At 33.5% G+C, this 25,082-nt stretch overlaps 2 protein-coding genes across 4 annotated transcripts in view; both read right to left on the bottom strand.

The window, feature by feature from the left end:
* Window positions 1-25,082, bottom strand: part of LOC126746303 (cGMP-dependent 3',5'-cyclic phosphodiesterase-like) — a 106,432-nt gene that overhangs the window by 40,872 nt on the left and 40,478 nt on the right. The gene's annotated exons all lie outside the window — the stretch shown is intronic.
* Window positions 20,491-23,505, bottom strand: LOC126746306 (uncharacterized). Its single transcript, XM_050454484.1, has 2 exons — window positions 21,154-23,505; window positions 20,491-20,860 (listed from the first exon to the last, which is right to left on the bottom strand). The coding sequence occupies exons 1-2, from the start codon at window positions 21,494-21,496 to the stop codon at window positions 20,493-20,495; spliced, it is 711 nt and encodes a 236-aa protein (XP_050310441.1). The 5' UTR covers window positions 21,497-23,505; the 3' UTR covers window positions 20,491-20,492.

Here is a 25,082-nt window from a genome sequence, read left to right on the forward strand (position 1 = left end):
AACGAATGAATGGAACGAGGACAGTTAATGGGTATTTACCAAAAATGTTTTGTAGTCCCTAGCCACCCAAGATACTGGGATCGGTTTCTTCAATTGTTCTTGCTGGCTAATCGATCGGCCATCCATGAACGCACATTTCGGCTCGAATAGTGGGTAGAGAAATCCGTCTTTCCATTCAAGATGCCAATGATCGCATCAAGAACGCATATAATGTCAATGACAACAAGACAAGGTACAACAACGGAGACTTGGTTTAGCTCTATGACCTTAAGAAATGAAGGGTTCGTCAATGGAATCATTTCGGGAAGAGGCAGTGTAACGATATTAGCGTCGCCGCCGGAATATTGGCGCGATATTTACATATATCAAACAATGTAAGTAAATAATAAACAAACAGGTTACAATGTAACCTGTCTGATGTCCTTGTGTAACCTCGTAGCATCTTCCCAATTTAATTATGAATAAAATCTAAATTTTAATATATGATTCTGTTTAATTTTATGTTTTAAAACACTAAAATTTAAATAAAAAAAAGATGAGGTAAAGCTATCCATTTTAAGAAATATAATTGGAACAGGATCTGCACATATCTACATTCAAAATTCTGGAAAATGACAGAGATAAGTTTAATTATTTTTTAAAGCTGAAGAAGTAGTCCATACTTGCAGTGGAGTTAATAAGTCAAAGGGTAACTAAAATTGTTTCTGTCATCCTCCACTAAATTTATTTAAAAATCATCTATCCTACATGTTTCGGACATATAAGATGTCCATCTTCAGGGATCTATAAAGAACCGAGGAAACTTATAAGCTAAGGATAAAAAGTGTTGAAATAAAAGGTATTAAAATTAACTTACATACAATGAGGGTTTTCGTCACAACATATAACCAGCTATCGTACTACTGGCAAGGTCAAAAGTTAAAATCTCAACAATCAATAAAAGGGCATCTACAATAATGATAAAAAGCCTTAATTAATTAACAAATAAACAATTGAACGTTAAAGACAAAAAACTTACATTAAGATGCATGAGAAGGGACTAAGCAGGGTCTATACAAACATTAAAATCACATAATTAGAAAACTAGTATAATTGTTATGTCAGCAAGAACTAAAAACAAAAGAAATATACAACTTTTCAAAAGATAGGGCGCGCCCTATTTAAAATATGGTACCTGTAATTTGTAAAATTAGACTTTGTTTAGTTGGCTACAGATGGCGGTACTAGAAATGATACTTATAAATAAAAAGTTTTGACTCTAATATGAGCGAAAGAAAAGGCGTTATAAATTATCATTAAAATTGAATGAATTAAAAAAATGTGTAGATGAATGATTAATTTGATCATTGACACATGTAGTATTATTATTTTGTATAGCTCTATTTATTTCTAAAATTTGAGATGTAAATATTTAGTGTCTAAAAGAGGATCGAAGTTATGGTTATTGAGATGTATGTGTCTAGCAAAATTGGATTTGATATTTAAAGGGCAAAGATTGCGTTTTCTAGCCTTTTCGATCTCTTTACAATGTTCAGTAACGCGAGTGGAGAATTTTTTACAGGTTTGACCGATATAAAAAACGCCACAGTTATCACTGGAGCAGTTTAATTGATAAACACCTGATTTTTGGTCGAGGGGTACTATGTCCTTTGGGTTAACTAAGAAGGATTTAAGAGTATGTACGCTTTTAAAGTTTGTATTAATAAGGTGAGAGCTAAAGATGTTTTTTAATTTATGTGATATCGGATCCCAAAACGGCAGTGAAAAATATTTAGTTTCTTTAGGTTCTTTATACACTAAATTTCTGTTAAGTGATTTATTTAAATGTTTGTAATAAATTTTATTTCTAAGTTTCGGTGGAAAATTATTGTTATTTGCAATTTGTTTAATGATCTTCAACTCCGAGAGGAAGTCTGTCCTTTCTAGGGGGATAGAGAAAAGTCTAGAGAAATATGAATGAAACGAAGCAAGTTTATGGCTGTGGGGATGGTTGGAACTATAGGGTATGGTGCTGTCAGTACTTGTGAGTTTACGATATATCGAAAATTTAATTTTATTGTTGAAGCGTTTTAGATTAAGATCCAGAAAAGGCAATGATTCATTTTCTTCTATTTCAAAAGTGAACGTTATTGAAGGGTGTAAGGCATTTAGAAAAGTTACAAAAGTGTTTAATTCTTCTTTATTCCCTTGAAAAATGACAAAAACATCATCCATGTATCTTTTGATAAAGAAGATGTGGTGAAAAAGAGAACTGTGCTTAATTTTGTGTTCTAAATTAGACATGAAAATCTCTGCTAGCAGAGGAGATAAGCTTGAGCCCATAGCGACTCCTGTGTTTTGCTGGTAAAAACATCCATTAAACTGGAAAAAAATTTGTTGTAGAACTAACAAAACTAAAAGGGATAAATTATCAATATGAATTTGGGAAAAACTGGAACAGTCCTTAAGCAGGTCTCTCACCAACAACACACAATCACTGGGGGGGGTGCTCTTTTGACGTCTGTAATCTATTCCCAAGCATCAATTTATAAATTATCAATATGAATTTGGGAAAAACTGGAACAGTCCTTAAGCAGGTCTCTCACCAACAACACACAATCACTGGGGGGGGGGGATGCTTGGGAATAGATTACAGACGTCAAAAGAGCATCCCCCCCAGTGATTGTGTGTTGTTGGTGAGAGACCTGCTTAAGGACTGTTCCAGTTTTTCCCAAATTCATATTGATAATTTATCCCTTTTAGTTTTGTTAGTTCTACAACAAATTTTTTTCCAGTTTAATGGATGTTTTTACCAGCAAAACACAGGAGTCGCTATGGGCTCAAGCTTATCTCCTCTGCTAGCAGAGATTTTCATGTCTAATTTATAGTCCATTTCTTAATCCGTAGAAGCACACGAAAGGGTCGATAGCCATAAAACAGTCGTAAACCATTGGCGTCCCACGTTTCAAGTATATTAAGACCTGAATGTTTTCATTTGTTGGGTTTATTTAATAGTGCAAGAAATAGGCCAATTTTAGCCATAAATTCTTTGAATTACTTAAGTACCTAATGAACAAGTTCTTTTTAACCCTTATAAGTAGATATCGTCTAGGTAGGTAAATATGGAGGTATAAGTATTATAGGTCCCTAAATTGTGCAATCTTAAATGCAAACAGGTAAAAACTTAATTTATTTTTCAGTATTGTTGCGCATTTGTTGTAAGAATATCAAAGTTTAGCCCCGTAGTGTGTAAAGGTGTTTTAGATTTTAAAGCAAGGACTATAGTACTAAACGTACATGATGCACTTGTGCATCAAATGCCTCTAAGTACTGTTATAAATCTAGTTTCTAGAGAGTTTGGAGAGTTGCATTTTTTATTGGTTGGTATTAAAAAAATGAAAGTTTACAACAATTTTTTAAACAATTGAAATGAAATGTTTCTTGTTAATTTAATAAATATAGCTTATACCTACTAACTATACTTTTTCTAAAAATCTTTATCTAATAAATAATAGATAAAATCCAACATTATTTATAAATTTTTCATAACAGATAATTATTTAACTTAAAAATTAAAATCAATATCCATAGTCGGGACGACACTGGCAACCCGTTTGCCATAAAAATGAACTCGAAACCATTGTTCCGAATTTTACGACCTATTGTATTTGAGACCATACAGGACTTGTCCACTTAAAATTGGTAAAAACAGCCTGGTTTAGCATTTTGTTACATGTAGGAAAACCAAAAAGGAAATAGAGTATAGAACACAAAATTTTGGATGTTTTTATCAGCAAAACACAGGAGTCGCTATGGGCTCAAGCTTATCTCCTCTGCTAGCAGAGATTTTCATGTATAATTTAGAACACAAAAATTAGCACAGTTCTCTTTTTCACCACATCTTCTTTATCAAAAGATACGTGGATGATGTTTTTGTCATTTTTCAAGGGAATAAAGAAGAGTTAAACACTTTTGTAACTTTTCTAAATACCTTAAACCCTTCAATAACGTTCACTTTTGAAATAGAAGAAAATGAATCATTGCCTTTTCTGGATCTTAATCTAAAACGCTTCAACAATAAAATTAAATTTTTGATATATCGTAAACTCACAAGTACTGACAGCAACATCCCCTATAGTTCCAACCATCCCCATAGCCATAAACTTGCTTCGTTTCACTTATATTTCTCTAGACTTTTCTCTATCCCCCTAGAAAGGACAGACTTCCTCTCGGAGTTGAAGATCATTAAACAAATTGCAAATAACCATAATTTTCCACCGAAACTTATAAATAAAATTTATTATAAACATTTAAATAAATCACTTAACAGAAATTTAGTGTATAAAGAAACTAAATTGGGGTCCGATATCACATAAATTAAAAAACATCTTTAGCTCTCACCTTATTAATACAAGCTTTAAAACCGTACACACTCTTAAATCCTTCTTAGTTAACCCAAAGGACATAGTACCCCTCGACCAAAAATCAGGTATTTATCAATTAAACTGCTCCAGTGATAACTGTGGCGTTTTTTATATCGGTCAAACCGGTAGAAAATTCTCCACTCGCGTTACTGAATATTGTAAAGAGATCGAAAAGGCTAGAAAACGCAATATTTGCCCTTCAAATATCAAATCCAATTTTGCTAGACACATACATCCCAAAAATCATAACTTCGATCCTCTTTTAGACACAAAATATTTACATTTCTGTCATAAAGGTAATAAACTGGATTTACTTGAAATTTTACAAATAAATAGAGCTGTACAAAATAATAATACTACATGTGTCAAAGATCAAATTAATCATTCATCTACACATTTTTTTAATTCATTAAATTTTAATAATAATTTATAACGCCTTTTCTTTCTCTTATATTAGAGTGAAAACTTTTTATTTATAAGTATCATTTCTAGTACCGCCATCTGTAGCCAACTCCCCAAAGTCTAATTTTACAAATTACAGGTACCATATTTTAAATAGGGCGCGCCTTATCTTTTGGAAAAGTTATATATTTCTTTTGTTTTTAGTTCTTGTTGACATAACAATTATCCTAGTTTTCTAATTATGTAATTTTAATGTTTGTATAGACCCTGCTTAGTCCCTTCTCATGCATCTTAATGTAAGTTTTTTGTCTTTAACGTTTAATTGTTTATTTGTTAATTAATTAAGGCTTTTTATCATTATTGTAGATGCCCTTTTATTTATTTTTGAGATTTTAACTTTTGACCTTGCCAGTAGTATGATAGCTGGTTATATATTGTGACGAAAACCCTCATTGTATGTAAGTTAATTTTAATACGTTTTATTTCAACACTTTTTATCCTTAGCTTATACGTTTCCTCGGTTCTTTATAGATCCCTGAAGACGGACATCTTATATGTCGTCTGAAACATGTAGGATAGATGATTTTTAAATAAATTTAGTAGAGGATGACAGAAACAATTTTAGTTACCCTTTAAGTTTAATTATGTTAAAAGAATGATTTAGCAATATGTAATTACCACATTGCTTCGAAATTTTTTCCTTTTACAAGTACTCCTCACTAGTTATAAACATCTTTTTAAAAGTTGTAATTTTAATAAAGATACCCAGCCCAGTCATTAAATTATAATAGGATTTAGGGACTTATAATAGGTAATATAACTTATAATAGGCCAGACCCTAATATGTTTGAAATAATACATTCTCTCTAAAAACATTTGGCTATGAGTGAAAAAAAAAAGATCAATTTAGAATTGAAAAGAGTAATGATTCAAGATTGTCACAAATTTATACATATTATTACAACGTTTCAAGCAGCTGAAACAATTATCTGACAGCTATTTCCCAAATTCATCTCCCAACATAGATAGTTATAACAAAACAAAAGAACGAGGACGATCTACAATATATAGTCCTGAGGATTGTCTCATAGAGATCGAAATATCGACAAAATATATAATTGATTAAGTGAAGTAGTTTTTTTTACCTATATCAGACAAAAGCAAAAATTAAGCAATTTTATAAACTGAGATCACGAGAAATAATTCCCTTCACAAATTAAGTTGTCAAATATATCAGATTTTAAATTTATTTTTGAACCAGACCTTTACCTTACTCTTTTAGTAAAACGATCAGCACATTAATAATTTTCAACACCGATTTAATTGAAAACTGACTCGTGGTTCATGACTAGTGGTTCATCTAGTTCAAGAGCAGATTTTTTTATTATAATAAGTTTACTAGTCACAATGATTCCCCAATTAACTTAGGTTATATTAGGATTATAAGAGCTCCGCGTAGTGCTGTGCGTGGCTCCAAAAAGGACTTTTCTTCCATTTCTAATAAACTAAATGTTAAAACTCACTCTCATTATGGTTGCACTATAAGGCCATTTCGTCATTTCGAAATGTATACTTTTAATGACTTGAGATGATAGTTCATCTTAAATGAGGTTGTCCCGAATTTAATTATAAATAAAATCTAAATTTTAAGATACGAGGTCTGGCTATTAAATAACGAGACTGGTTACGAAAAAGGGTTTTATTATAAAAATTATTATACATTCGAATGCTCTCCTCCCCTCGCCACACATCTTTCCATAGGTTTTTTTACATTGATCGAAGCAGTGCTGGAAGTCTTCTTTGATCAGGGCCTTTAGGAGCTCTGCCGTTTTTTGCTTTACCGCTTCCATCGACTCAAATCGGGTCCCTTTCAAAGCAGATTTCATCTTCGGAAACAAAAAATAGTCGCACGGGGCTAAATCTGGCGAATACGGCGCGTGTTCGAGCACTGGAGTGCGCTTACCGGCCAAATACTGCTTCACAGATAGCGCGTTATGGACAGGTGCGTTGCCCTGGTGCAAAATCCACGAGTTGCTTTTCCACAACTCGGGCCGTTTCTTACGAACTCGTTCTCGCAGTGTTGCCAAAACTGACAAATAGTAAGTCTGGTTGACAGTCTGACCCTCTGGAACCCATTCAGTCATCACGATACCGTTAATGTCGAAAAAAACGATCAACATTGCCTTGAATTTTGATTTGGACATCCTTGCTTTTTTTATTCTGGGTCGATTCAGGCGTCTTCCAATGCATCGATTGCCGCTTGGTTTCAACATCGTATTGAAAAATACACGTTTCGTCGCAAGTAATAATGTTTTTCATCAGTCCGGGATCTTCTTCTAACCTTTCAAGGAAATCTGAGCAGACCTGTTGACGCAAGAGCTTTTGGTCAGGAGTCAGGTTTTTTGGAACCAACTTTGCACAGACTTTTGTCATGTGTAATTCCCCGTGTAAAATTTTTCTAACCATTTCTTTATCGGCGTTTACAGCCTCGGCAATCGTACGGGTTCTCATTCGACGATCTGCACGCACAATTTGGTTGATTTTGGTCACTGTTTTTGGAGTTAAGTAGAGGAGGGCGGAGTAGGGCGACCTGAGCGCTGGTCATCTTCAATGCTCTCTTGGCCCTCACTAAAGCGCTTACACCACTCAAAAACACGCGCACGAGAGAGAATTTTCCCCATAGGCCTCTTGCAATAATTTATAGCACTCAGTCGAAGTTTTTTTCAATTTAACGAGAAATTTAAGATTGATGCGTTGCTCTTGTTTTTCGTCACACATGGTTTTCGGCACGAGAAAAAAACATGTTCGTTTCAAACCGCTACTGCACGAATACTATAATAGTGACGAAAACGTGTGTTGGTACGTGCATAGACAAAATATCTAGATACCCAACGCACTACTCGTTTTTTTCCCCAGCCGTCTAGGGCGCATTCTAGGTACGCAGTCTCGTGATTTAATAGCCAGACCTCGTATTATAGAATAAGATATTAGGGTTTATTTCGGATACAATTAATGTATTGTGACGAATATTTGAAATATTGAGTTTAACGGTCATCTGACTAACATCAATAGTATAACACTAGCAAATAAAAGAAGAAAGGCATCTTCTTTTATTTGCTAGATTTGATTTAAATTTGATATTTAAAATTTATTTAGAATACTATTAGCGATTGCCTAATAGTTTAATTGAGGCCAGATGAGGTCATATATTTCTTTTCTATTGGTTCGCTTTTGTCAAAATTTGATGTTTTGGGTTTTTTAATATATACGTTATATCAGTGGTCCACACCAGGACATTCAAAGTCATTTCCACAACGAAATAGATCTTCATAAACATCAACAAGTCACACAGATATTAAATTACTCCACAATAAAGGACTATTATTCTAATACACAAACATCCCTATTTATTTAAGACGCAAAAGGACCATTCTAGTAAACAAGACCTAGTTTCCCATAAAACCTAAGAAGCTTCGCCATTATTCCGCTATTTATGATATTATTATTATTATTATTATTAACTTATTAATTAACTTGTAAACGTAGTAAAAATCGGATACTTATATTACCTCTTAAAATTGTTCCTTTTAATAAATAAATATTTTTTTTATTTTATATTTTATTATAATTAAAGTTTTTTAAATAGTTTAAATCAGTGTTTGCGATCCAACAAATTGGGGCAGTTGCGGTAGTACGCCGAACGCATATTTACATACTATACTACAGCACAGAGCACCATAGAACTCAGAACTCGGCGGCTCTGCACCGCAGTATAATATGCAGTTGAGAAATGCGCTTATTTATTACTACATACTATACTACGCTACAGTGCATTAGAAAGAAAAATGTTTTTATGTGATTTATTTGGTGCTGTAAAATTGGTAGTAACAGAGTGAATAAATGTGTTATGATTATTATTGATTTTCGTTTCATTTTTGTTGGTGATTTTAATATACAAGATAAGTCGTGTTAAAATATTTAATGAATTCAATGCTACTTTCAAATTTAAAAACAATGTTTTGAAGGTGTGTTGTATTTTGGGTTTTCGAATTTCGATAGTGCTTTGTTTTTAAGTTAAGTTTTTTATTTTAATATACAGTGCATCCCAAAAGTTATGTCTAAATTCATTTAAAATTCAGGGGTGTGTGCAAAAAAAAAAAACGCTCGGACCCGTCGATTCTACGTGAAGTTTGTATATACAGGGTTGCTCAAAAATAAATTACGACCATCAACTTCATTTTTTCAAAATTCTTTTTTATTTCATCTTTAAATTTCGCGTGGAATTCTACGTAAGTTTCATGCATCATGTCCTATACCTCGTCAACAGTTATCGAAAAAAAGACAATTCATGTAACAAATAAAAAAAGAACAAAATTTAAGTTAAATGTTCAAAATGGTTGCCATTCACGGCTTGACAATATCCAAGGCGATTAATAAAGTCTCGTTGCACATTTTCAATCATTTCCGAAGTTATGGCGCGCACTTCTCTGCGAATTCTCTCTTTCAAGTCGTCTAGATTATTTGGTCTATTAACAAATACTTTCGACTTGAGGTATCCCCACAAAAAAAAGTCCAATGTTGTTAGGTCAGGCAACCTAGCAGGTCATTTGATGGGTCCTCTCCTTCCTATCCACCGATTGGGAAAGCTTTCATCCAAAAATGTACGCACAGTGGCAGCATAGTGCGGAGGAGCGCCATCTTGCTAGAAAATTAGTTCTTCGTCAGGATAGTCTAGGCCAATGGATTTGGAAATAAAGCTAGTAATGCTGGAACTAATTCAAATTTAAATGAAAAGAAAAAGTAAATCTTCTGCGCACTATTCCATACCACACATTTAGTTTTTGAGGGTACTAGGTGTTTACCTCCATCATCCAATGCGGATTTTCTGTTGCCCAATATCGACAATTTTGTCTGTTCACACTACCATTCAAACAGAACGTGGCTTCATCGAAAAAAATAATATTTGTTACTAAATTATTATTTAGATTGCACATGTTTTGTAAGCGTTCACAAAACTCATATCGCCTATCGAAATCGTCATCAAATAACTGTTGCACAGGAATAACTTTGTAGGGGTGATATCTGTGCTTTTTAACTATTCGGTGAACTATAGATTTCGCCATGTGTAAATTTACCCCAATCTGCGACAGAGGAGTGCATGGATTTTCTTCCAAAGAAAGCAAAACGTCAAGTTGTTAATTTTCATCTCGAGCAGGACTACCAGATTTCGGCAGATCTCTAACATGACCGAATTCTCTAAATTTAGCATCTATTCTACTCACCATCTTTTGACATATCGGAGGACGATCAGGATGGATTTCATTGAATAATTGAGCAGCTTCTCTTTCAGTACGCGTTCTATCACCAAACCCAATCATGCACAGAATTCCTATTTTTTCTTGTTCCGTTATTTTTACCATTGTGAAAACCGCAACTTTGCTCGTACATTTCACACTTGACAATATCTGTTTGGCGTACAACTGTCATACAGTTTCTATGAAAATACACGGTCACCGGGATTTTTGCTCTGTATAAAAATTCTCAGAGATAAGGTGACTCGTAAGGTGAACTTCAACAATAATGTTTGGTCGTCTTTTTTTCAATAACTGTTGACTTTAGGTATAGGACATGATGCATGAAACATACGTATTTTCCACGCGAAATTCAAAAATGAAATAAAAAAAGGTGCTTCGTGAAATTGTTAGATTTTAATTAGGTGCTACCTATTTAGTTTAGATTTTAAATTTAAAGGGCCCAATGAATAATAATAAAGCAATTACTTTTGCTTAAAATATGAAAGCAAAACTTCAGGACTTTGCGGACTAGAAATGGTTGAATTAGAAGCATATTTTTGTGTGTTAATGAGACAGAATGTATATATACACACTAATATTATTTATTTTCTTTTTATTTTACTCATATACCTAATATTATCTACCATAGATTGGACATGTTACCTATCTATAGACAATATTACCAAACTTAAGAAGTTTATACAAACACCACTGTTAATCAGTAAGAAAAAGCTGTAAGTTTCCATAATTTAGTAGTTCTATTTTATATAAAAAAATAAAAGAGATGATGATGAGAAGAAAATATTGATGACATGTTTTTTAAAGATATGATGGATACTTCGAACATAGAAGTGATCACAAATGCAGATAACAGTTAAGAAAAAGATGACACACTTACGTTTTTTCAACAAGATATGGTTCCAAATTTGCCTTCATCATCTTCACATCCAGATGATCTACTTAAGAGAAAAGAAGTTGCGGTAGAATAATTAGGTCAACATTTTTCAAATCTCGTACAGATGGTTAAAAGAGACTCGACTCCTGAAGCAACAAATATAAAATGAAGAATATTTGTCATGGAAAAATAATTAAAGTACAGCCTACGTCCACAAATAGAAGATCGCAAAGATCTGGAATGACATCTTGATCAAAAAGAATTCAGACAGGAAGGCCAGCAAAAAATAAATAAATCATCCGAAGACGTAAGGTTTCAAGGTCACTGAATCAAGCTGAGGACTGCAATAGCCATAACGCCAAATATTATTAAAAAGTTTATTTTAGGCTAAATAACTATAATAAAATACTAATTTAGATACTAATTTAGATACTAATACAACTAATTTGATAATAAAGTTAAGATACTAACATAAAGTTTCGTAGACTGAGATATTTTATTTTTATTTTACGTTAAGTACCTATATTTATTTTTAGTAAATATTTGTTTAATACCTATAAATCTGTTTTATTTTTCTATTACAATTAATCTAATAAAATAATCTCTTATAGTCTTATCCTTACTTGGTGCACCTTCTAGTTCTAAACAGTTTGCAAACTTTTCTGAAATCGCAAAAAAAATTAAAGCAAACTTCAGAAGAATACTTAACGTAGTCAGGCTTAACCACTGAATGAGTTTTTAATTTAGTTTTTAGTTTATATGAACTGCAGAGTAATATAAATCAACTATTGCACTATTACTATTTTGTGGTTCAATGTGTGGCTACGTTGAACAATTTTACCAACATAAGCGCATTTTTTCGCTATTTTAGAAAAGTTTACCCCACCGTATTATCCATACAAGCAGATTAATTATAAAAAATATAAATCTGTACATTCTGAAGCGACACCTATATTTTAAAATTAAATCAAATTTAGGAATGGATTAAAGAAATTACGTTTTACGTGTACGTATTTACGTACCTTTAAAAACTACTTACTAATTATTTTGTATATATCAATTGTAATTATTTAAATTAATAAATAATTACACAATAATTAAATGTGTTACTACCAATTTTACAGCACCAAACAAATCACATAAAAACATTTTTCTTTCCAATGCTCCGTAGCGTAGTATAGTATGTAGTGATAAATAAGCGCATTTTTCAACTACATATTATACTGCGGTGCAGAACCGCCGAGTTCTAGGGTGCTCTGTGCTGTAGTATAGTATGTAAATACGTATCCCGAACACCCTCCGAATGGTGGTGGATTCTTATCCTTTAAAGGGTTAAAAGAACCAATAACCCCAAGAAACCAAATTGTGGAGCCTACATCAGACGACGTAAAAGCGATATCACTGCTCTCTGGAGTGAATAGTCTTATAGGACAACGGATTAGGAAGGCCTGGTGAAAGCCCTGGTAGATCTGGTAAAGAAGTCATGGCTCCAATGATAATAAAAAAGATTAAAAAACTGTAAGTTTAAATTCTCATTATTTTGCAAAGTAAAATAATAGGCGAAGGGTCCTTTTTACTTCACAATCTTTATTTCAAAAATCTCGACGGGTTTCGGTTGTTAAACCATTGTCAAGAGAAAACTATGTAAGTGAAATATAAAAGGGTTTTATTATACTAATTAATTAAAAAACATAGTAATACATTTACAGGGATGTGGTAAACTACTTAAATAAATTTACAATCTTGGCCGCTTCTCGATAGTGGGCGTTGATAGGTTCGTTCTGACAATTAACTTGCGTATTTATGTCTAGTTTTGCTATGTCTAGATTTTCTAACATATTTAATTTTTTGCTTTTATTTAGGTTATGCAAAACTATGAAACTGTCTTCTGTATTAAATGAATGACCTGTTTCTCTTAGTTGCTATCCAAAGGAGCATCTTTTATCATTAGGCGATTTCTGAGAGTTCAAATGTTCTTTAATTCTTAATTTGAAATTTCTACCGGTTTGACCAGCATATTTGGCTGGACAAGAGTCACATGGTAAAAGATAAACGCCACTGCCTTCTAATGGGTTTACAAAGTCTTTTAATCTTCAACAAAGACTTCTTATATTTTAAAAGGGCCTATACACAATTTTTAAATTGTTGTCTATGGACTTAAGTAAATTACCTATTCTTAAAGAAATCGGGCCAATAAAGGAAACTTTTATACAGATCGTGTTATCGTGAGCTATGTATAACCCAAAATAATGGCAACAACGCTCGGTTCCGGCTTGCAGGCGGCGGAATTTTTCGTTTTTATTTTTTGAACCGGGAGTCAGCAGACTGAATGCAACGTGCAGTAACTCACTTTGGTGTGTTACTGCACGTTGCATTAATAATTTTTGAGCGTTATTTTCGTGTTTTTTTCACTATGGCTGTTTATACCCCTTCTGAAAGAGTTCAACTAATTAAATGGTTTTATGGGGGCAATTCGGCAGTACAATGTAGAGATTTGTTTTCAGTGACATTTGAGAATAGACCGATTCCTTGTGCAAAAACGGTTTTAAATGTGGTTAAAAATTTTGAGACATCTTTTTGTCTTCAAGATTGTAAAAAATGCCACACAAAACGTCAAGAATCACCTGCTGAAGTGGTCCAGGATATAGAACGGCGGGAAGAAATGGTTTGCAGTACCCTAGAACTTGATTCGACAAGGTCCACTAGAAGTGTTGGAGAGGAACTGGGAATGAGCAATAAAACTGTTGCTCGTATCTGGAAAAAATATGGGTACAAATGCTTCAAGTATTCAAAAACTCAGGAAATATTTCCTAAAGACCAGTGGCGAAGAATGGAATTTTGTGATGGAAAAGGCAAATGAAAACGAATATTTTTAAAAAATATTTTGTTTTCTGATGAATCTTCTGTTCCATTACATGGCAAACAAAATCCTTCCATTGTTCGTTATTCATCGCAGGAAAACGAGTACAGAAGTTTTCAGTTTCGTACCCAGTATCCTCAGAAATTGAATGTTTGGGCAGGTATTTTGGAGACAATGTTATAGGGCCATAAAAACAGATTGCACTTTAAACGCCCAAAAGTACCTTGAGTTGCTGCAAAACCAAGTTCTTCCTGCCATTCAAATCCTACCTGATGTAGACCTGGGATCGGTTTATTTTCAGCAAGATGCCTGTCCTGCTCATAACGCGGCTAGGGTAAAAGAATTTTTAACAAATAATTTTCCTAACCGCCTTATTAGTGGGACTGGCGATATTAAATGGCCTCCTAGATCTCCAGATTTGTCTCCAAATTACTTTTATCTGTGGGGTTACCTTAAGCAGACCATTTACCAGCATGAATTTAGTAGGCCAACAAATTTAGAGGACACATTTAGGTGCGAAATAGCTTTTACGATAGGTTAAGTTTTTGTTTAGCGAAAGAAGGCGGTTTATTTGAGCCTTCTATTTAAAAAATGATATGTTGTTAAGTTTGTTTATTAGAGTTTTATTTCTGATTTTTTATTATATTTTTATCAGAGTTGATATTTTATTTTTTATTAGAATAACGCTTTAATTTTCATTATTCCAAACACCGCATATTAAACATTTTAATATTACAATTCTATGCGGGTTTTACACATTGTCATGTCTGTAAAACGCGCATTAGAATAAATATTTTAAAAATGCCTGGATTTTCGCGTAATGTTTTGGGACATTTTGTCGCCAAACGACGCAGCTCCCACGAAAGTCAAATGTTTACACGCGCGACGTTGCAAAATTTCGCCTCTATGCGGTTTCCTATAAGTAACGAACGAAAACACGATCTGTATATTTCGGAGGTTGGTAAAGATGGATGGACTGATCAAGGGGCTCATTGGAGAGAGACTAAAATAATACTTTATTGAACTTTTTTCTATTTAAATTATCTATTAAAGACTTTTTGTATCCATTGTTAATTGCAATCTGATAGATAGTGTTCTGTACACGTTTGGGTTGTCAGCATCAGTTATTTCTATTATGAAGTCGCTATACGATTGTGCCAGTTTTAGAGCAAAAAGTAGCAACGAGCTTACCAGAGAGTTAAAAACTTTTTTTCCGGTATCGGGAGGAGTTCTACAGGAAGAATCTTTAAGCCCCTTTTTATTTTCACTATTTTTAAGTGACTGAACTATTTTTTCGAGGTCGGGGACTCAATGGTATTGATATTGACAGTATTGCTGACATTCTTGCTTTACTGTGATGATGCAGTTATTCTGACTCACTCTGAAGCCGATACGAAGCGGAAATTGCTGGCTCTTGAAGATTACACACCTAAAAACGGGCTTACTGTAAATTTAAATGTTGACAGAGTATAGTGTCCCTCAATTAGGTATTATGGTGAAAATGTAGATAGGGGGAATAGGGACAACAAATCAAACCTCAAATTTTTAATTGGCCGACGTTTCGACGATATATTATATTTTTCATCTTTATCAAGGCTAATATAAAAAATGTAGAGGTTTTCGTAAAAATTAACTACTGATGACTACCAGCCTCTATTGCACATATATAGGTAGAAAAGTTTATAAAGAACCGGCTGCTCAATATGCGCACAAACTCATTTTTCAACACAAAATCGATAGAAAATCCGGTGGCAGGGAGAAAAGACGACCGCAATATATTTTCTCTCGCTTTCTTATTAAAGAAACCGCAAGAACAAAGCAGCCGCCGTACTTCGTTTCTTTGTACCTGTCGGTATATTACGTAGCCTGAAGACCTACTCAGTGTCGTCTCGTACGGAAAGTGAGTTAATCGTGTTATAAGGCATTTAAAATCTGTTGTGTGTTTTTTTTAAAGTATAATAGTGAAATAGACTATAGTTTTTTTAGTTAGACCATCCGATTTTTATTGCAAAAGGTAAGTAAAATTGGTTTAAATTATTCAATTGTCTAATAATTTAAAAAAATACATGAAAATTAATTACTGTTAAAAATTATATTATTTAAAATATACTTTGATTTTAAGTGACAAAATAATAGATATTTAACTTGTAGGTATATATGTACAGCCTAGAATGTGCATGTGTCTATTAATTTTTTTACTTTCTAATTTTTTTTTAGATGCCACCTAAGAAAGTAGGCAAACAGGGACAAATAATTCACAGCCAAGGGAGAGAGATTATTTCAGTTAATTCCAAATTTACTACCTAATTCCGTCCTAGTATTAGACAATGCAGCTTATCACAATGTGCCTGTAGTCAAGAATGTTACATCTGGAAGTAAAAAGCAGGAAATAGTTGACTGGCTCAAGGAACGTAATTTTACATTTGATGCAAAAAAGACAGAGTTACATGAAATAGTGTCTGAAAATAAAAAAAAGTATGTAACTGTACTGTAAAAACCAAGTTGGACGACCTAATGGAAAAGCATGGACATATTGTGTTACGTTTGCCTCCATATACCACCCAGAGCTTAATCCGATAGAAAAAATTTAGGTAACTGTTAAGAATTGGGTAGCAAACAGAAATTCCACTTTTAAATTGGCGGATGTCGAAACTTTGACAAGGCAGAAATTTGCGGAAATTTCGAATGATGAGTGGATAAATATTTGCAACCATATAGACAACATAGAAAAACAATATTTCAAAAGTCATCACCTTTTTGATGAAGCATTGGATTCTTTAAAATTTACAGTAAATACAGGCTTATCTGATGAAGAGATCGAATGGTCTTCATCGGATGAATCTGATTTAGGTTGTAATACACTATCTGATCGTGAATAAAAATATATATTATGTAAAATAATGAAATAAAACTTTAAGCTTATACCAATTTGTTTCTTTACACAAGTCGTTTAAAATACCTAATCCTTAAAAAAAAATGCGAATAAAGAATAATTTTCAGCTACCTATTTGAAGTCCTGTTTTAAAAATAATTAGCGAACTGCATCCTTCTGTAAGTAAAACTATTTTTTATTAGATTTTTTATGGGTACATCACAATGCTAAAAAAATATAATTTTAATTTATCTACATTTTTTTAAACGAATCTCGGAGCAATTAAATTCAAATATATGCATTCTTAGTTGGTATTTCAACTAAATCAAACGCACTTATAATATCGCTAGCTATACCTACTAAAAATCTAGAGCTATTTAAACTCTAGTACAAATAAATATTAATAATTTCAACAAGGCGGCACACTTGTCTTCAGACCTCGACATAGTCATCGGACCCGATCGATAGAATAACGAGATGCGCGGATTTTGCCGCCTGTTGATGTCACCGGTTCTTTATAAACTTTTCTAACTTTATACAGATAGCAACGACCAGGAACATTAACACAAAACAAGAAACATGAATCAAATTGTATATGCATAAGGCAATCTGCGATATTTTTTAAAACAGAAATTATAAAATACTACACGCAGACAATAACAATGGAGACGACAGTCGTCTGACGACTCTCAAAGGAAAGCCGACTAGCACTAACCACATTAGTAGAGTGGCGTGGATTCAACAAGAGTTTAATAAAATATATACGCGACCTGTTTTATCCTGGACGGATAAGAAGATCCCGATGACCAAGAAAATAGGAAAATTTTAAAAGCACTATACCAATAAACCTGAAAGAAAATCTCACAAGGAAAAACAGACAGAGAAATTCATAAATACAAATCAATTATATTGAGCCACAATAATAATAGGTACAAGTATTACGGTGTAATTATTATTAACTAAATAAATATTAACCTATTACTTTGGCTATTAAATCATCTGCTATCAAATTACAGCTTTAGTGTAAGAGCACCTTAAAACTTATGGGCTCACACTAGTCCCTTGTCTAATTTAGAAAGCTAGGTTATCTTTCAAAATTCAAAACAAGAAGAAAAGAAAATATTTAGTTCTGAGATGCATTTAAGTGAATGTATATTAAAAGAAAAGTTGATAATCGATCTTATTACTGTAAAAACAAGTCATGTTGCCCTTCTTAAATATAGTGTTTCAATAAATGGTAAATCTCATATATTGTTACTTGGGGCTTCGCGTGAGTACGGTAAAGTTCCTTTCGCGCGGAATCGTAGATGTCACTTAACGGCAGATAAACGCGTTAGTGATTTCCTCCTCAAAATATTCAAAATTTTAAGAGTTCCAGTGAAGTTTTATAGTTATAGGGACCTAAAATCAATTTTAGTGTGATCCAGGTTCATTTAGTCACAGTTAGGTTGCCATTTTAATAAGTAAAAATGGCTAAATCCCTCAAAGAAGTAAACGGGCTCATTGACACACTGACAAACAAAGCATCTACTACAAAACAAAGTATCTACTAGTCGGCCCCGAGTATCTGATGCTGGAACGACTACGAATCTTAGAGAGGAGTTCCTAAATTTTAAAACCATGTTTATTAATGAACTTCAGTCTCTTAGGGATGATGGTTAAAGTCTTTAAAAACAAACACATTTTTTTCTGGATGAATCTCCCTCCATGCAGATGCGCAGAAACAATTTCTCAGTTGTGATTTATGGCTTAAAGGAAAACCAGACCGAGGATGTATACAAGGAGGTGCTAAATTTCATATCGACCAAATTAAATGTCTGAATGTCACCGCATAGGAAATAAATATAAACATGCCGAAAAAATTCGTCCCATTCCAGTCGCGTTTAGCCATCGTTGGAAGTGAGAAATATTTTTTGCAAAAAAGAAACTAAAAAATTAATCTAATTTTTTGATTACTGAACTTCTTACGGTCGCCAATCGTAATCTATTTTTAAAGTGAATGGCATTATGGGAAATGCTTGTTGGACTCAAGGTGATTTGTTTATTTATTCACAATAATAATAAAAAAGTGCAAATTAAGTCCGAAGCACAGTGGATTAATCTTCAAACTGATATATCTAAAACTAATATCTAGTGTAGCTTTTGGATTATCAACGTTAAATTGTAAGTTTCTTTATTATAAACTGTAAGTTTCGATACACCTGTAATACTGAAAGCGTTTAAGTTGATTAAAAATTTTTAGGCTTCATATTTTATTGTCTTTTCTTTTTTTTTTAAGTCGATATGCTTTCATATACAGGGTGTTTCCTTGCTTAAAAATAATAAACAAAGTCGCTATAAACCTATGTTCGCAAATGCTTAATTTCTTAGATACAAGGGGTCGTATGAATAAAAATGAGCATTTAGTATCAACTCATGAATTTGGAGCAAATACTCCATGTCATATGAATAAAAATAGGGAGCAGATGCTCCACTTGAGTAGGTACTCTTATGTATAATTTGCTGTGAGTTCATTCTCAGTTTTCCTATGAATAAAAATTTGTTGATGCTCCTCGGAAGGAGAATGTACTCCACAATTTTGGAGTCTGATATATAGCAGACTTCAGTTTGTCTACGGCAGAACTATGGCAGAGTTCATTCTTAATTTGCGTTCTAAAAAATATTACAAACCTAGAAGGCGTACCTGTGATCGTGATTTTAAAGTGTTATATCGATTTACTAGAGAACATGTAGAGTGGATATCAAATCACTTTTTGGGTACAGAATCTGGAGAAAGAAGAGGTGGTGCTATAAATAACATTGATAAAATGAAAATATTTTTGAGATACGTTGGTGATCCGGGTTTCCAATCAGAAGTAGGAGAAGATGTTGGTGTTCATCAAAGTTCTGTCTCAAAAGTAGTGACGGAAGTTACTGAGAAGCTAATAGAAAAATCTGGTCTGTGGATAAAATTTCCTCACACTGCTGCCGACATAATAGAGGCGAAACAAAAGTGGCAATCAAATTATTCTTTTCCTTGTGCATTGGGCGTGACAGACTGTACCCACATAAAAATAAAAAAGCCACCTATTCATAGCGATGAATACATTAATCGCAAAGGATATCACAGCATTAATGTCCAAGCCACATGTAATTCAGATGAGTGGTTTACAAGTGTAGACGCTTCATGGCCAGGATCTGTTCACGATTCATGGATTTGGAGCAATTCAGAAATTTCAAATATTGCGAGGAATGATTTTCATAGGTCGCAAGCACTACTCTTAGGAGATGAAGGATATGGTATAGCACCGTGGCTAATGGTACCTTTTAGAAATCCTAATACACCACAAGAACGTGCTTATAATAATTTATTTACAAAGGAACGTGTAATAATTGAAAGATGTTTTGGTCAACTAAAACAACGATTTCCGATGCTACAATATAAAGTGCGGGTATCCATAGAAAAAGTTCCAAAATTTGTCATATGCTGTTGTATATTACACAATGTAGCAAAATATTTAAAAGATGAGCTAGATCCTATGGAGCTCCCATTAGAAGATATCCCACTTGCGTATCCGGCAGAAGAGGAGTTGGATAATAATAATATTAGAAGAAGCGGGCAACGGAGGCGATCTGAGTTAGCAGATGTCATTCTTGCTCTCGCTTGAAGTAAGTAAAGCGTGGAAAGAACTTATTTATCATTTTTATTATTAACACTTTAGAAAAATGTTTTTGTCACATGTTAAAATTCTTTATTTCGTAAGTGATTCTAAAAAGTATTGACACATTATAATTTGAAATATGCTTGTCCATTGTCAGCTTGAATGATATTATTATTGCTTGAATTAGATTGTTCATCAACATCTCTGTTTAGCTGTCTCTTGAGTTTTTCCTCTTTCATTTCTAAAACTCTCAGTTGTTTCAGTAAAACTAGTCTTTGTAGTTCGTTATTCGAGAGTTGTTTAGTAACGTTTGTTTCATATTCTTCGAGAGGACTACCTTTATTATGTTCCTTTTTTTTAGGTGCATGTTGTACTGTACTAATAGCATCATCATTTGCTGCACTCGTTTCAGAAGCAGAAGTTGATTGCCTAGGGATTGTATCTTCATGGCCGATTTTCGTCTCTGTTTGTTGTATGCCGACGGATAATGCTCCTAAAATGAAAAATTAAGTAAATATTCATACAGTTTCTATATTAAAAAATGGACAAGTGATAAAGTTTCGTAAATAATATTGTAACTTTTTTTGTTTCTAAGCTACAAAAATGTCTGTCTAAAATACTTGATCAAATGTTAAACAATAAGTAATTAATTATTATAAACAACATAACTTTATAAATCATTCAATTTTCACAAAATAATAAATAATAGCAAACTTTAGATAGGTTCACTAATATATATGGTAATTTAAATAAAGTTACTTATGAAGAAGATATTAATTAATTTACCTGGAACTTTTGCAAGTACTGGATTTGTGTTGCCTTCCATGATTTCCAACAAAATCTTTTCCCAATCCTGCAGCACAATTTTCTTATTTCCAGTCCTGTTTATGTCAGTCTTTTTCTTGAGTTTGGATTTCATATTATTAATTTTTTTGTACATTTGACTTGTCGTTATTTGTGACCCGAAATTCAGCTTCCACTGTTTGTTAATCAGTTCTATTGCTTGGCTTTTTGACTTTCGGACAGCTGGTGTTTGTGACTTGGATAAAAGTATGGGAACATCACGTAGCATGTTTACAAATCCCATTTGGGATTCGCAGACTTCAGTTTCTTCTTCACTTTCACTCATTGCACACTGATACTTGAATTTATACTAATACACGAATATGCGAAACGCGGCACTTGTTTATTTGGTGTTTTTTCAGGTGCAGACTTGTTTGGAAATATCGAGTATCTACTCTATGTATTCGGAGCACATACTCCTCTCAGCGAATTATTTTTATTCATATAAAACGAAGAACAAACCAGCACTTCATGCTCATGCTCATGAGTACATACTTGGAGTTTCAACTCAAGTGTTATTCATAACAGCCAAGGTGTTAAAGTTTTATTTTTATTTTTTCTTAATAATTTTGGTAGTAATGCAGATATTTGAACGCAGAAAATTGGCATCTCGGGGTTTTTTGATATAGTAAATTCAAATTTAATGTTACGAGGGTTCTCACTTGTAGAGAGCGCTACATACACGGCTTTTAATACTTTTAAAGCGTGATAACTTTGTTATGGTTACTTAAATATTTTTTTTACAAAAAAATTAATTTATCTATCAATTTCGTGTAAAAAAGATATTTCAAAGTCGCTACGATCCAGCGTTTTCGAGAGTTTTGGAATTAAAATAATAAATGCATTTTAACGTTTTAGATTCGAGATATCATCAGCTTTAAATATGGAATCTGGAGTTTTTATTCACTATTCAATGCTCTTTTCAAACTTAAATTAAATGTCAATATTTTATTAAGTTTTATTTTATATATTTTTGTTACAAAATATTTTTTATTTAGTGAAAAAAAATTACCTAAAGTTCTTACGACAAATATCTATTTTTAAAAAAGCCACTTGGTGGAACATAAGTTACAACAGTTGTTCAAAATGTGAACCCCTAACTGCAATACAGGCCTCTATTCTACGACGCATCGATTGGCGAACTCGTTCAAATATTCCGTGTTTAATTGTTTCACAGGATGCGATACTGCGATTTTGTAATTCTTCCACATTATCTACTGTGGTTGTATAAACCAAATGTTTAAGGTGACCCCAAAGGCAAAAGACCAAGGAATTAAGGTCTGGAGATCTGGAAAGCAAAGGTTCAGTTTCTCTTCGGCCTATCCAACGATTCGAATAGACTGTGTTCAAATATTCACGTGCAACTAAACTGAAATGAGGTGGGGATTGTACACCATGAAATGTACTCCATCGTCCATGAAGTACATTTTCAATCTAAATGGAAACGGAACATTCTCCAAAAGTATGGGCAATTCGTGTTGAAAGGAAATGAATACACTTCTCCAGTAAGCCTTAATAGCAAAAAAGAAAGGACCTAGCAAATAGTCTGCAACAATTCCAACCCATACGTTAAGAGAAAATTGATGTCAATGACGGCCTCCTAAAATTGCATGTGGATTCTCATCCGCGCATGGGTGATTAATGTGAAAGTTCATTATTCAGGCTTCTTTGGAAAAATTTGCTTCATCCGTGAATAATATTTGTTTTAAAAACTGGGGATTTTCGCCAATTTTTTGCTGCATCCAACGGCAAAAATTTAGTCTTAATGGGAAATCAGTCGGTAATAGTGCTTGTACCCGCTGAATATAATAAGGGTATAGAAAGTTATTCTTTAAAATTCTGAAAACCGTAGGACTTAAATAAAGACATAAATAATAAATATATATCCAACCTATTATTAACCTATTACAGGCGTTAATTCCTTCTTTTACTTTAAAAATTAAATTCAATAAAGAAATAATTAGGGTACTGACCCTTATGTGCCAGAAAGAGAATAAAGAACTTAAAAAAACAAGAGAAACTGTTGATAAAAAAACTAGAATTAAATACAGGCGCGAGGTTAAGCTGTGCTTAATAAAAGTTAAGAAGTATTGATACAATTTACAATATTTAAGACCGCCATATAAGTTATAAATTTAGTCAATTAAGAGTAATTCACTGTGAGTGCATGACGTCATAAGTTCCCAATGTCACATTTACGCATGACATATCATAAGTAATATATGTATATTTTTTCAATAATATTATCATAATATATTATTATAATATATTTCAATAATATTATAAATTGCATAATATAATGTAATATGAAATATAAATTAAAAGAAGTCAGCAATAATAGAAAAAGTAAAGAATGTTGCGATACCAGTAAATCCGTGTCACCAACCTCGCCAGTAGGGTCAAGCATGTAGGGTGGCCTACATGCTTCATTTATGAGTACGCTTCAAACCACAGCGAAGCAGCCACGTTGAATACTATAGCCACAGCGGAGCAGATCTTTCCAAATAATGGTCACCTTAATACCACCGATTCTTGAAGTCGTACAGCCACAGTACTCACAGTAAGTCAATGAACCGACGCACAAGGCAGGGATGAGACCATTAACGGTAGTAAACCCAAATGTTAAAGTTTTAAATAAAAAAACCCTAGAATACAACCATTATAAGTATTCCAGAACCATCCCTATAAGAGCCATACAAAATATATATAATGACTCACCTCCACGGAGGGTTTTTCTTCCTCTAGTACAACAAGTCTAGCCCCAGACAGATCACTCTGTATGGTCAAGTAATTCCAGCAATAGCAAAATCTCTAAAGTAACAGCAATTCTTCCCCCGATAGCTGTCGATAAAGCTACAGAGAGCGAAAAGATAAATAACCCATAACCCATCTAGCTCTCGGCCTTTAAGCCATAAAACCAAAAAAAAAAGATATTACTGGAGGAGAGTAATAAAACTTACTTGGAAGCCCTCTTCCAAAGAATCTGAGTCCAGTCAACTGATGTTAAGGCTGGCAAGTGAGATGAGTAGGGCCCATGCTTCGAATCATCAAATGAATATGGTTTTCACTTTAACCATATCAAACATCAAATCAAATGGGAAATACCACGAGTGGCAGCGCCGGTTAGATTCCCCTTAACTGGGAGCCACAGCAACAACGAACCTGACTTAATTGGCAAAAATTACCGCACGCTGCTTAAGCACTTTCTGGCACCACTAACTCGACTGAACTATGATGGCCGAATCGTAACTCCCTATTTATAGAGACGACGAAACTACCGGAAATCTAGTGCTATCCCTCTTTCTCGTCAAAACAAAACTGTAGAAAAAAAAAACAACCCATTCACGTCTGCCACAAGAGTGACGAGTAGTGACAACAGCTTCAGCTTAAGCCCGTTGCCAAGCATCACCGGTGAAAACACAACACACAGGTGGAAGACGTCATGCCCGAGTCAACATGAACAAAAGGACGTAAGACAAACTCCGTAGGCATCAGAAATCCGGCATCACAGCCCTACCGGAAATGACGGTCACAGGCACCGCTGTCAATAATTTTCAGGGAGACCACGGTGCCACCAGAAATTGTGTAATTATTATATTTATTTAAAGAATTCTAAAAATACATACACCAAAAGATCCGAATCCCCGCACATCTCACTGAACCGACATCTCAGAGAAATCTATCGCGATCGGCCAAATATCCTGTGATAAAGAATCAGTTCCAAAGGTGGCATGGCAAGATATCTTAACTCGTAAGACTTTAGGGTATTCCTTGCCAACGCTTTGAGTACTACAACGCCCAAATGGTCCAGTCAGCAAAACCCCGTCACGTGAACTTAGCAAACAAGCGACGAATGTCAAGATGAAATCAAA

The sequence above is a fragment of the Anthonomus grandis genome, chromosome 17, assembly GCF_022605725.1.
Source record: "Anthonomus grandis grandis chromosome 17, icAntGran1.3, whole genome shotgun sequence".
NCBI classification, from domain to species: Eukaryota; Metazoa; Arthropoda; class Insecta; order Coleoptera; family Curculionidae; genus Anthonomus; species Anthonomus grandis.